The sequence below is a fragment of the Chiloscyllium punctatum genome, chromosome 42 (genome assembly GCF_047496795.1).
Source record: "Chiloscyllium punctatum isolate Juve2018m chromosome 42, sChiPun1.3, whole genome shotgun sequence".
Taxonomy (NCBI): Eukaryota; Metazoa; Chordata; class Chondrichthyes; order Orectolobiformes; family Hemiscylliidae; genus Chiloscyllium; species Chiloscyllium punctatum.
The window spans coordinates 8,028,813-8,043,381 of NC_092780.1; the positions used below are offsets into that span (position 1 = coordinate 8,028,813).

Consider the following 14,569-nt stretch of genomic DNA (forward strand, 5'->3'; position numbering starts at 1 on the left):
AGCTGATCTGTCTTGAGGAATAAACAAGGACCAAGATGTTACAGAGAATTTCTCTGCTCCGGTTCAAACAAGAAATGCCACAAGACCTTGTACATCCACAAGGGATAAACTTAGCCCAATGCTTCACACACTTCCATATGCTTTTGAATGGAGACATTACCCTAAAAGTCCACAACCTGTGGAACACAGGCTAAAGAGAAAAGAAGTGAGTGTGAAAGAAAAATCCAGGGAAATTTACAGAGAAATGGAATCTACTAAAAGTACTTCAAAATCTCACTGTATTTGGATCTGATCCGGTTGTACTCAACTGAGTGATAACTAGAGGGAGAGTTAACCACCATCCGCTTGGACCAGTACAATTTTACAAAAACAAGTTTTTTATTTGTAAGCTTTGGTATTACTGTAGTGAGTTTAAACACTGTGTCACTATGACTCCAAACACAGCGTTACAAATTATTACAGTCAAACTCCTGATAAATGCATAACTGGTCAAACCAAAATCTTTGCACTTTGCTGATAATTTCCACTATGGAACAGGCAGATATCTACAAGTTTGTGTGTGTGTTGCATCTGAACCCAAAGATAAACTGGGTTTGGGCTAATATGCTGACACTTACTGAGATGTACCACCTGCAGAAGTTGGTTAATCCCTAGTGCTTTCAATCATAAGTCACATGATCTTGGTTTCCTTGATGAAGATATGTTAAATTTTTTTTTGTTGCTTTGACATCTGAAACAAGGAACAAAATAAGAAATCTGGTGCAAGAATAAAATGAGCTCTCCAGTGGGGTGATAGTGTGTCAGATCTATTAAAATCAACAGGAAAGATGTGAAAAATTAATGTTGGGGGTCCTGACTTGTCAAATACAAAGTTCTGGGCCTATAAGAATAGCAATATTTGATCATGGGCGGATATTTTGCTTCATGTGGTAAGGTGACATATGGAACTGGACAGAGGTAAAAACAATAACTGCAGATGCTGGAAACCAGATTCTGGATTAGTGGTGCTGGAAGAGCACAGCAGTTCAGGCAGCATCCGAGGAGCTTCGAAATCGATGTTTCGGGCAAAAGCCCTTCAGTCCAATCCCTGGACAGTGCTGAATTAGCTGGCTTCAACAAAATGGAAATGGATACAAAAGTAAAATTGGTCTCCATACCACTGGGAGAGATTAAAAATCCTTAATAGGTGGCCACTGCAAGATAGTACCTATGGTGTTCATGGCCAAATTACCTGCTCTTAATCATCATCTGGTCTTGCATTTGGAAAATGGTCTATTTGGGTGAAGTTTGGGAGAAGAGCTACTATTTATGGGCATGCTCTCCAGTGGGTACCACAGCAACAGTTTTAAGGTTTAAAATCAGTTTTAAAAATTATTTTCTTTCTGCTGTTAACTTTTGAAAATTGGCATAAGTTCACATTATCAGTGACGTAATGTATGATCAATTGAAAATACCAGAGAACATCCTCCAAATCTTGTAAATATAACCTCATGGAAATTAACAGACAGCAATGGACTAAACTGAGCTGTTGTTCAACTTAAGTATTTTATGAAAGGACCAGATTATATACATGAGTTATGCCTGCATCAGGAACCATCCATATGTGAGAAATCACTTGGTACTCTGAATATCAAAGCTTGGATCAGATGTGCACTTACCCTGATGCAACTGAATTTGGACAGTAATTTTAATGCTCCTTTTCTTCATCCTTTACAGTTTTGAATTAGCCTACAGCTGCACTAGAATCTTTTGTAACATACAGTGCAATAAGTTGTACATTTTGTTCCAGCAACACAGGATGTCAGAAGGTGTCTATTCATCTACTGCAATGTTTACACCTCTACCACCCTACGTCTGCTGTTCTCAATTATAAACTTGACTGATCACTTAGTAAAATGGCCTTTTAGTACAGAACGTTTATGTATTTAAAAACAATCCATAGAAAATAATTAGCGAGGATTCAAACATTAAGTTTAGTCTGCTGTTATTATTATATCTATTAGTGATTACTTAGTCTTTGCCAAGTGCAGACTAAGCTCACCTGCATTATCCCTCCTTTAATTTGTTTAAGCTATACATAATTAACAGCAATACATGAAATTTGTTATTTAAAGGGTTAAAGTGCCAATCAATTCCTTCTATGGTTCCTGCAAACAAGAAGTAAATGGTTCAAATTTGATGCTCGCCTGCTTTAGTCATACGTTTTCATATACCCAGAATGTTCTGTTAAAACAGCACAATATTGCCACATCATTTTCATAATATTTCAGGCTTGTTAAGGATCCAAAAATCAACAATCAGGTAGTTTTACAAAAGCACTACCGAGTAACATTATTGTCACAGCTACTTCTTTGTAACAAGATTCAACAGCAAATAGCAATACTTTCTCAAGAGAAGTTGAGTCTTTTAAAAAGTCCCTTACAAAGGAGTTAGCTCTTTAAAAAAAAATCACTTTTTTTACTCATGTCTATTGACCTAGCAGACAAAATGCCACATTGTCCAAAAAAATTAGCTTAAAGCACAATTACAGACTGTACTGTTTTATAAAGCTAAGTAGCTCACATCAAAGTAAACGCGAGCCCTCCTGCTGAGTAACAAATAAAAGTAAACGTTTAGAATACATTAGGAATGCCACAAAACCAAATGATTCACCCAAATCACATCTGATGGACTGATGGCCGTTCCACAGACTGCATAACCAGATGCAGACTCGAGAAATCTGGATATGTGGCATCCTATTGTAAATATTCACTTGAGTAAACATTGCCCCATCCCTTACCCACCCACCCTTAACGAACAATAGCTTATATATAGTTGCGTTGGTTTATTGATAAAGTTGCTGAAGTCCTTTTTTTTTGCGATTAGACAATATGGCAACTTAAAATATTTGAGAAACAGCGTGGCAAAGGCCTGGCAATGGCAAAACCAGGGTTGGGACGAGTGCAGTGTCACAAAGATACACGCAAATAATACCGTGCCTTTGTTCCATTAGGACAATATATGAACTGTTAAAAAAAGTGATTCTTGCCATTGTTAAAGTGCCCATCGTCCTTCACTGCGTTCAAGTGCCCACCTTCTGGTTTTAGGATCACACAGTATGTCTCATCATGGCTAACGGAGTGCCACTGAAGCTGCCGCCAGTAAAGACACACTCATAATACATGGCAGGGAAAACTTCAAGAGCAATGCAACATTTTAGGCAATGCAGGTTTGCCAGCAAGTATCATTTTTTGTTGTGTTTTTGTTTTATTTCCAAAGGATGCAATTTTGGAGATTAGTCTCTGCACATTGAATACTGCACGCACCACTACAGTGTCCTCAGTTTCCACGTTCCTGCATTTGCTACACAATGGTAGTCTTGTTGTGCGTGTCATGTGTTGTCTGCAGGGGCACTATGTTATGATGTTAGACATAAATTCCAAGAAACGCTTTGAGTACTGTTCGGGGTTAACTGTGGAGATCTCGGCACCAGCCTGGAACACACAAGGAAACAAGGCATTAATCTAAATGATAACTGTGCTCAAGAAACTATGAATCCTTAACTAGCAAAGTTAAGACATTGAAAAGCAAAATGGTTACAACTTCATTTTCACCATAACTAGCAAAAATAGAAACATTACGCAGATTGATCATTTATTCACCATGTCCCCAAAGATATTGGTCTACAACTTGAGTCATCAAACTCAAACCACATCACCTACCATCCAAGCTTCACCCTGAAAGGAAATTAACTCAGTTTCTCTGAATCCAATATCCTTTAGTATTCTGCAAGAGAGGCTAGACAGTGTGTACCAAGCATGCTAATCAAACGTGTAAAGAATAACACAATTAGTCTGCTGTGATTCACACCTGACATCGATGCACAAGTTCATGCAATCTTCCCTCATCTCAAAATTACTTAAAAGGAGAAAGGTTTTCTCAAGAGTTTCTCATCCAAAAACAGGGAGATAAAAACATAAAATTTGTGGCTAACTCAGTTGTGTCATTAACACTAGTTCATTCTGTCTATCCAGATACTGTTTATCTTGAATGTTTATAATAATAATAACATAGAATCATAAGAAGATTTCATCACAGAAAGATGCCATTTGGCCCATCATGTCTGTGTTCACTGAAAAGTGAGATGTCCAGCTTAATCCCACTTTAAAGCATTTTATCTAAAGCCCAGGTTGTTAATTTGAGATGCATGTTAGAGATTAAATTGTTAAGGCAGCAAATGGAATGCTGGTGTTTCTTGGAAAGGGAATGAAATATAAAATTACAAAACTTTTACTGCAACCGTACAGATCCATTGACTCATGCTGTGTACTGTTTCTCAGAATCCAATATCATTTAGTATTCTTCGAGAGAGGCTATATCCGAATCACTGTGTTCAGTTTTGGTCTCCTTACTTGAGAAAGGAAATAATTGCAATAGAAACAGTTGCAAGAATAGATTAAACTCCCTCAACAGTCACTTCATAATGTAATGCACTAAATTAAGACCAAGTTGCTGATCTGACCTCATATCTACTGTTAAAATTAGCAATTGTATACTTCTGCTCCTTTTGTGTAAAATAACAGTAGATTTATCAATCCTCTTGTCAAATCAAATAATGTGGCCAGTGGGTTCCAACTACAGGAATTTGAAATGCTTGTTATTCTGTGGAACTTAACATATGTATTATAAAGTCATAATGAAAAAAAATACAAAGTTGGCCTGCTATAATGGGCAATTATACACATTAAAATAAATTGTCTTATCATTGTTTCCTCTCCTGATAGCACTGATACTAAGCTTCCCCAAACATGGTCATTCTTGATACACAAGCTGAGTGTACAATCTAGGGACCTGGGTTCGATTCCCGTGTTGCGTGACTGTCTGTTTGCACATTCTCCCTGTGTCTGTGTGGGTTTCCTCCGGGTGCTCCAGTTTCCCTCCCACAATCCAAAGATGTGCAGGTCAGGTGAATTGGCCATGCTAAATTGCCCATAGTGATAGGTCTGGGTGGATTACTCTTCAGAGGGTTGATGTGGATTTGTTGGGCCAAAGGGCCTGTTTCCACGCTGTAGGGAATTTAATCTAATCAAATCTACTCTCTCCACCATCTTTGGCTGCACTTCACCATCCATATGACGCACTGCAGCAAGTTACTAAGTGCTATTAGACAATATTTCCAAAACCCCAAACACCTACAAGAACAAGGGCAGTAGGTTAATGGGAAACCATCACTTCTACGATCCACAAGGGAAAACATATTATTGGGTCAAGATCTTGGAACTCCCCACCAAAGTTATGCCTATATCATGTCCAAACAACAGTTTGTGAATTAATGTCACCCTGTAGACTGCAACATTTCTATTAAGTGGCTAACCACCACTTTCTAAAATGCTGTTAGGGAGGGGCAATAAACACTGCCTTACTACCAAAACCTACATTCACAGAATGAATAAAATGTAGTGAAGTCTATCATGTTATATGATCAGCTTGGACAAATGTCACCAATAAATCCAACAAAGACTTCAGGAGGAATGTCATTGCTTGGAATGAGAGCGAGCTGTTGGTTGAGGGAGATAATATAGATGCATTTAAATGGAAGCTAGATAACTCTGTGGGAGAATGGAAAGAAGAACACGCTGACAGGATGGGATTAAGTACTTTGGAGGAGGCCCGTGTGGAGCACAATGCCAGGACAAATCAGATAGACTGGATGGCCTGTTTCTGCTTTGCAAATGTATGCAATTTTATGTAGTTGTGGCTGATCTGTTCTGACCCACATTTGGTGAGAAGGAAGAAGTACATTAAGAATTTTCCTTCAGAGATTCCTGGCATCCCTACAGTGTGGTAGCAGGCCATTCAGCCCATCAACTCCCCGTGGGTTTCCTCTGGGTGTTCTGGTTTCCTCCCACAATCCAAACCTGTGTAGGTTAGGTGAATTGGCCATGTCAAATTACCCATGGTATTCAGGGATCTCTACATTAGATGCATTAGTCAGGGGTAAATGTAGTATAATAGGTCAGGAGAATGGATCAGGGTGGGTTAGTCTTCGGAGGGTTGGTGTGGACATGTTGGGCTGGAGGGCCTGCTTACACACTGTAGGGATTCTATGATCTCCACACTGATCCTCTGAAGAGCATCCCATCCAGACTCACCCCCTATTCTCTCCATGTAACCCTGCATTTCGCATGGCTAATCCACCCAGCCTGCAAATCTGTTAATACAATGGACAATTTAGCATGGCCAATCCACTGAACTTGCACATCTTTGCACTGTTGAAGGAGAACTAAACAGTTTTAGAAAATGGGGGTTTTCTGGATATGAATAATATTCATCAGCCACATTTATTCAATTATTGTCCAATTGAAATGTAGGCAATCGCATCAGTGGGAGAAATTTAGCTATGACTTTCCCAATCACTGAGGAACAGGCAAGGAGCAGGAGGTTTAGAGGGGACTTCAGGAGAATTTTGTTTATATACCTATAGGGTTGTGGTGATCTTGAACTCACTGGGAATTACAACACTTAAAGGATATCTGGATGGGTATATGAATAGGAAGGGTTTAGAGGGTTAGGGGCCAAATGCTGGCAAACGGCATTAGATTAATTTAGGATATCTGGTTGACATAGATGAGTTGGACCAAAAGGTCTGTTTCTATGCTGGACATCTCTACAACTCCAAGGTTAAAAGGGTGGTAGATACGGGAACCCTATTTAAATGTGCAGTGGAAATGCCTCAGCAGAGAAAGCTACAGGTCAACCTAAAATAATGCAGGAAATTTTGGAAGTGCTTAGCATTTATCAGTTTCTTAAAATAAAGACCTTCACCTGGTTGTCAGATCTATTGTATGTTTCCTGCATTTTCTGCTTTTTTAAAAAAAAGAATTGTTTCATACTGAGTGCAGTGTTGCCCAACAGTGAGAGAAACAATCTAAAATCAGGAGCTCACTGCCTTGAACACTGATGAAGTGGTGGCTGAGAACATTAAAAATTTGTTACTTTCAGCTGAAAGCTAATGCTTTTCTCCTTGTCTGTATTTACTTTCAACCAATGTAATTGCAATGTGGGGAGGGGATTGTGACTGGTCTTAAGAGTATGGATAGAGGCCTATCGATCCATTATTTCAATACCAGTTATCAAATGTCCATCTATTCCAATCCCATTTTCTTGTAGCTTTCTATGCCGAGGTATTTCCAGTGCACATTTAAATAGGGTTCCTGTGTCTACCACCCTTTTAGCCTTGGGGTCATACAGATGTACAGCACGGAAACAGATCCCTCAGTCCAACTCATTCACGTTGATCAGATATCCTAAATTAATCTAGTCCCATTTACCAGCACTTGGCCCATATCCCTCTAAACCCTTCCTAGTCATCTACCCATCCAGATCCTTTTGAATGTTGTAGTCACACAAGCTTCCACCACTTCATCTGGCAGCTCATTCCACACACGCACTACCCTCTGTGTGGAAAAGTGGCCCCTTGGGTGCCTTTTAAATCTTTCCCCTCTCATCCTAAACATATGCCCTCTAGTTTTGGACTCCCCTAGCCTGGGGAAAAGACCTTGGCTATTCAAGATTTATAAATTTCTAAAGGTCAGCCATTAGCCACTGATGTTCCAGGGAAAATAGCCCCAGCCTAACTGGCAAACTTAGATTTTCAGAAGGCTTTTGGTTACAAACCTCACAGAAGGTTGACTGGCAAAATGACAGAAAATAGATACTTGGTAGTTTAGAACTTGACTATTGCTACAAAAAAAGGTATATCTTGTCAAAGGTCTTGTCTTGTACTCATCAGGACAATTCGCAAAAATACACAAGGAGACATCCAACATTTATATTGCATGAGTTGGCAAATGGACTCCGAGTGGTAGAAGTATTGTCATGAGTATGCACCAATTAATGGTGATTGACAGTTAACTGCCAGGCATTGTTTAAATTTTAAACCAGTCAGATTGACTCTGATCATAATGTTATCCTGATAAATGAACCAATGAATAGCTGTCACCTATTTTGTTAGTTGTAATAGGAATCATATTATTGTCATTGAGGTTTGTCAGATCTCTGGGAGAGATCCTTGAAGAGAGATTGGGGAACTGGATACAAATTATCTTGAGCTTGAAAAAATGAGGGGTGATCACACTGAAGCTTACAAAATACTTAAAATGATAGACAGGGCAGATGTAGGTAAGAACTAGGTGTCACAGTCTAAGAATAAGGGGTAAGCCATTCAGGACTAAGATAAGGAAAGCTTTCTTCACTCAGAGTTGTGAACCTGTGGAATTCTCTCCCACAGAAAGCTGCTGGGGCCAGTTCGTTAGATATATTCAAGAGGGAGCAGGACATAGCTCTTGTGGCTAAAGGGATCAAGGGATATGGAGAGAAAGCGGGAGTGGGATATTGAAATTGCATGATCAGCCATGATAATATTAAATAATGGCACAGACTCAGAGGGCAGAATGGCTAACTCCTGTATTTATTTTCTATGCTTTCTACATTTCTCAGATGTTTGCTTAGCTGGGGAGGCTAGAACCAGGGGAAATGTCAAAATAAGGGGGACGCATTTAGCACAGATACGGAAATTTTTTAAATTTTACTTAGACAATTGCAAATCTTTGGAATTCTCTGCTCTAGAGGGCTCTAGAACCTTAGTCATCGAGTCAGTCATATATTTATATTGGAGACTGTCTTCTAAATATCAATGATATAGTGAGAGAAATAACATGAGATAAAAAGAAATAGGGAGAGCAAGGGAGTGACAGCTTGTGTGAGTATGAGTGTGAGTATGAGTGAGAGTGTGAGACCGAGTGTGAGAATGAGAGTAAGTGTGAGTATGCAAGTAAGAAAGAGAAAGAGAGTGACATTGAGAGAAAAAGAGTGAGTGAGAGTGAGTACATGAGAGGGAGTAAGCATGAATGTGAGTGTGAGATTGAGTGAGAGTATGATTAAGTATGGGAATGAGTGAGCATGTGAGTGAGTGAGCATGAGAGGAAGTAAGAGTATGAGATTGAGTGAATGAGCATGAGTGAGTGAGCATGAGAGTGAGTGAGTGAATAAGTATGAGAATGAATGAGAGTGATTGAATGTCAGAGAGTGAATTAGTGAGTGAGTGACTGAGAGGATGAGTGTGCAAAAGTGCAGCTGGGAATGCAAAAGAAAGATTGTGAATGAAAAATTGTGTGAAAGAAGAGTTCAGAGAAAAAAAAACTGAGAGATTGAATACATTTGCAAGCACTTGATAATTCTTCCTTAATATCAAGGTCTGGGTTTGAACTCTGCTCCTACAACAACAATTGCATAGATATTCTTCATTTGTCATCAGCGTGACATTGACACCTCAGCTGAAAGACCGCACACCTCAGATAGAGGAGAACTCCATGAGATTGGCACTGAAGTTTTCACGTAAACAACATGCTCATGTATTTGGGGTGGGACTTGAACCCACAAGTTGCTGAATCAGGGTGATACCCACTGAGCCAAAGCCATGCTCACAAACAATAGCCAGATGATGAGTAGCTTTCTTCATTTTGTAAACATAACTTTAACATCTATGAATGAACACAAAAAAACATATTCTGGTGTTTTAAAAAGCTCCCATCTCCTTTAAGTGTATTCTCTCCCCAAAGCTTCCAGATGTCACTGACATAGGTCATATACTTACTCCATGTTTGACTGTTTTGGCAGCATGGGCAGCTTTCTTCTTTGCATCATAGTGAGTTAAAATGTCGATTATAGCCATAAAAAAAACTTCTTTCCTTGGCGCATCTGGAAAATCAGCCAGTATTACTGACATTAGAGAACAAGACTATTACAATGCAGTTATGACACCAGCTCTAGAATACAAAATGTTTCTTCTAACTATTTTGTACACAGTAACCTTGCCCAGTTATACACACAGACTTTCAGAACCCATGCAATTCTCCAAGATCCTGGGGGGGAGCAGTGAGAAATGGAACTGACCAGCTAGTGTGCTGCAGAGTATTTCAGGCATGAGTCATTGGTTAACCACAATTTGTGCAGCAATGGTCAATTAGAGTTTCCGTCATTGCCTTGACAATTGTGCATACCTCATCAGTAATTACACTGGTAAAGTAGTGAAATGCTGACAATGACACAACCAAGCCAATAAGCCCGTGGCTTGTAAAATCTGAAATAAAAGCAACCCGCAAATTGTACTTCATGTCAAGAAGTTCAATTGTAATATCATCCTCATCACTTACCTCTCAGTAACGTCAAAGTAAACTGAAGGAAGCCCAACTCCACCTGGTCATCTGATCCAAATGTTAAAACATAAGGAATGGGACGCAGGAGTGGGTCACCCAGCCCCTCAAGCCTGCAGTGCCATTCTCTGAGATCAGGCTATTCAACCCCAGGCCTCGCCTCCACTTTTGTACCAGGTGCTCCTAGCCCTAAATCCCTTGATACTGACTACTAAACATCTTCAGTGATCTAGCCTCCACAACCTTCTGAAGTACAGAATTTCAGACATTCTTAGTGAATAAATTATTTTGCCTCTCAATTTTAAATTAGCATCCCTTTATTTTGTAACTAATCTCCCAAGTTCAAGTTTCCCTCACTAGTGGAAACATCTTCTAAACATATATCATGCCCAGCCCCCTCACAATCTTGGTGTATGGTTAAGAGCTATGTGCATTATACAATCTATACATTTTCTGAATAACTAGACAAATGATTCTTTAACTTTCTTGCTTTCAGGTGCTCTTTTCAAATAGGTTACTAATCACAAACCCTTAACACCCTCCATCTAACTTGTAGCATCATATATTCATCTTGGAACAAAGGAGATGGAGGGGAGATATGATCGAGGTATTCAAGATTATGACAGGTTTGGGTAAAATAGATAAAGGAAAGCTCTTCCCATTAGTTGATAGTACAAGGATTACTGGGGTTTAAATTCAAGATTTTGAGAAGCACTGCGGGGGGAAGAATCGAGATGGGACACGAGGAAGATTTTAAAACTTTTTTTAATGCAGTAAATGTCATGACTGGTAAATGGTGGCTCAGTCATTAGCACTGTTGCCTCACAGTGCCAGGCCAGCGGGTTCAATTTCAGCTTTGGACAACTGTGTGTGTGTTTGCATGTTCTCCCTGTGTCTGTGTGGATTTCCTCCGGGTGCTTCAGTTTCCTCCCGGAGTCCAAAATTATGCAGACTTTAGGTGGATTTGGATATGCTAAATTGCTCCATAGGGTACAAGGATGTGCAGACTGGGTGGATTAGCCATGGGAAACATGGGGATAGTGTGAGGGGGTCACAGTCTGGGTGGGATGCTCTGGGTCAGTGCAGAATTGATGGGCCAAATGACCCCTATATGCACTATAGTTGTATAGTCTGGAACTCTGCAATGATCAATGGTTTCAAAAGGAAATTGGACGGACACTTTGAGGAAAATAAACTTGCAGGGTTTAAGGGACAGAGTGGGATTGGTTTGCTTTCTCTATTGAGAGTTGGTACAGACTTAATGGGCTGAATGGCTTGCTACTGTGCAATTCTCACTATGATCAGGAAATTAATATGCTGCCATCTGAGTCAAGATTTAAGCACAGTAAATCAGGACTATCAAACAATGCCTGCATTTTTTAAACCGTCTACTCATTTTATATCAGGACAACAAAAGAGCTTTAACACTCAAGGGAGGTACTTAATTTGCAAATAGATTTTTTTTACAAAACACACATTTACCTCTATCCAATCCTTTTACAACTATAAAATACAATGCATGGCCACCAAATTGCAGTAATAACCAAACAGCAGATAAATATTTCAGACATAAAACACATATTGCAGAGCTATATATTTTTACAACTACAACATTGCCCAAAGGTCACACTCCCTCCCCCAATAAGCCTTACGGGCAGCTTGCTCCATGTGCTTCGCTGAACTTCCCTCAGTTTCCAAATAGCTTTATTTAATTTCGCCCCAATCTCTTCAAACAGGAACAATATACTGGGCATCTGGCTTACAGATGTTCAAAGTAAAATTACTAATTTTACTTAATTTTAACCAATCATGTTATTTGTCCAGTTGTTAATGACTCCCAAATGAACTAATTTTCAACAGGCTTGGCATCTTCATTAGTGACTGCAGAATCGTCAAGTCCACCTGCTACCCCTAATGGTTTTTTAATTACCAGGCCGTGCAGTGCACTTGCATTTTTCACGGCATGTTTCTGGTCCTCATATATTTATAAAAGCATTTTGTTCTGGAGATGTGGGCCTTTTTGTTTTTTTCAAGCAACTGATTTTAAATCTAAATGGCTCATTAAGCAGGCATTCAGAATCAGCAACTAGACTCATATTTTAAGACAGATTTGGAGGGCGGCTCTAACTGGAAGCACTTTAGTGAAACAGTTCGTAATCCAATAGCTGTTGCTGACATTTTACCAGAATATATAGAGATTTAGAGTCATAGAGATGTACAGCGCAGAAACAGACCTTCAGTCTGACTCGTCCATGCTACCCAGGTATCCTAACCTAATCTCATTTCATTTGCCAGCACTTGGCCCATATCCCTCTAAACTCTTCCTTTACATTAATGATTTGTTGTTTTTGAATTTCAAATTGACAATCCAATAATCACTGCACTGTCATTATCCTCTTCCATACTTAATGAAATGTCAGTAACCAATGCCCACTCGACCCACTCCAGTTCCTTCAGTAACATCTTGAAGTTCCTCTGACTGTAGCATTTAATCAGCTTATTTTCACCTGATATAATATCGTCTGACTGCTGTTGTCTCAGCTGCTGAAACCTTCATCTATGCATTTGTTATCTCCAGGCCATTGCAATGCAAATCTGGGTTTGCCTCCCACATTCTAACTTCTGCAAAGTGGAGATCATTCAAAAATCTGATTTTTTGCCCTCCCTAAAGCTCTCCACTCACTTTCTTCCTTAAGATCCTTCCAAAAACCATTTTCACTAATATTGTTTGATGTGGCTCAGTGTACAATTTTGCTTTATTAACCCCCTGAAGCATCTTGGAATAGTTTATTATGTTAAAGTTGCTAAATAAGTATTGGGTTGGTGTTCATTCCACAATAAACTCTAATTAATAAGACAATCACCTCCTGCAAATTTCACTTCTTATCATTATCTCTAAATATATAATTTGTCCAATTGTTCCTCTTTAAACCATTTCCAAGTATATACATGCAATAGCAGGGTGCAACAATGGAGTACTCAGCTGCAATGATCACTGTACATCCTTGTTCTTTAGTTTAAGCCAAGTGTTGGCAGTTCACATTGATCATGTTGAGAAGGGACAGTGTTCTGCAATTGTCAGCAAGCCACAATCGCTGTTTGATTTGGAGAGTTAGAAGTGACTCTTACACATTTTCTGCAAACAAAGATCCCGTAAACAGCACTGTGACGAATGATCAAATTGAACTTTTTTTGGGTGATGTGGGTTGAGGAGGAATGTGAACACTGAGAGAACGGTCTGTCCTTATTTGACCTTTGCCACGTGGAGCCTTGCACAACAACTGAAAATAGGCAGGTGGGACACAGCAAGTGGGTAATACCAGACTGAAACAGTGACCAGATAGAATGATTTAAAACAAAACTCAGATCAAAACCATTAACAATGGCTATAGTGTTTAAAAACTGATACAAGAAAATATGCTGAAACTGAAATTTGAAATAAATGAAGTAAACACTAAAATTGACCACTGGGGATCTGAGAACAAATCATAATGTAATGGTTGCCCTTACTCCACCAAATCAGCTTTGTTAAAACTTTAATCCACGTTTCCCTCCAGCTTTCTTGTACTCCTCAGTTGCTATACATCTCCATTCTGACTAGAATTTAAACTGCAAATCTTTGCAAAATGTGAACAATGGTCAGAACAAATTCACAGAATCTCTGTCGTCACAGTGCAAGATATAAGGGACATCAAGTGTAGATCAAGTGCCATCTTAATCAGCTTCCTTTCCTACAACCCTGACCCTACCTTGCACTCCCCCCTCCCCCCCCCCCCCCACCCACCCCCAACACATACAAACCCAGTCTCCATTACATGCAGCAACAGACTCTAAAACAGGAGATGTACAGCATCAGCCATCATCAATTCTCAAACCTCCAGCAACAAGCATCAAACAAATCTTACCATAGTCTTTGACCTGACATAGCACAGTTACAGTATGGGAAAAAGACCAAGATGAACAATATTTTCCACTAGTTCTGACAGTGCACATCATCTTGCTTGCTAAGACTAACAAACTCATATAAAAGTCAATGAAAACAAATGTACAGCTGGAAGCAATAAGGTTCAATTAACACTTCGACCATGCACTGCTGAGCTGTGGTTCCAGAAATGTGTAAAATACTAAATAATCAAAGCTATGATGATGTGCTGTATAGACTCACCTCATTCTTAATCAGATCTCACCTCATATAAATTAAAAACAGATTACATTTAGATACCAACTTTAATATGGTGAGCTTCCCAAGGCACTTTACAGGATGTTATCAAACAAAATGCAACATTGAGCGATTTAAGATGATATTAGAACAGGTGACTAAAACCTTGGTCTTGGTGAGAGGGTTTGGTTTTAATGAATGCCTTAAAGGGAGAAGG

General features: G+C 39.3%; 1 protein-coding gene across 4 annotated transcripts in view; it reads right to left on the reverse strand.

Annotated features, from left to right (window-relative positions):
- Positions 1 to 2,253: 2,253 nt before the first annotated feature.
- LOC140465701 (phosphatidylinositol 5-phosphate 4-kinase type-2 beta) overlaps positions 2,254 to 14,569 on the reverse strand; it is a 111,573-nt gene continuing 99,257 nt past the window's right edge. For 2 of the 4 annotated variants that reach the window (XM_072561348.1, XM_072561350.1), the window contains 2 exons: positions 9,635 to 9,738; positions 2,254 to 3,473 (listed from right to left, as the gene is read on the reverse strand). In XM_072561348.1, the coding sequence (XP_072417449.1) occupies positions 3,393 to 3,473; positions 9,635 to 9,738 (185 nt within the window). In that variant the 3' untranslated portion in view covers positions 2,254 to 3,392. Of the gene's footprint in view, positions 3,474 to 9,634; positions 9,760 to 14,569 lie in introns of all 4 variants that reach the window. The other 2 variants (XM_072561347.1, XM_072561349.1) reach the window with 1 other exon arrangement.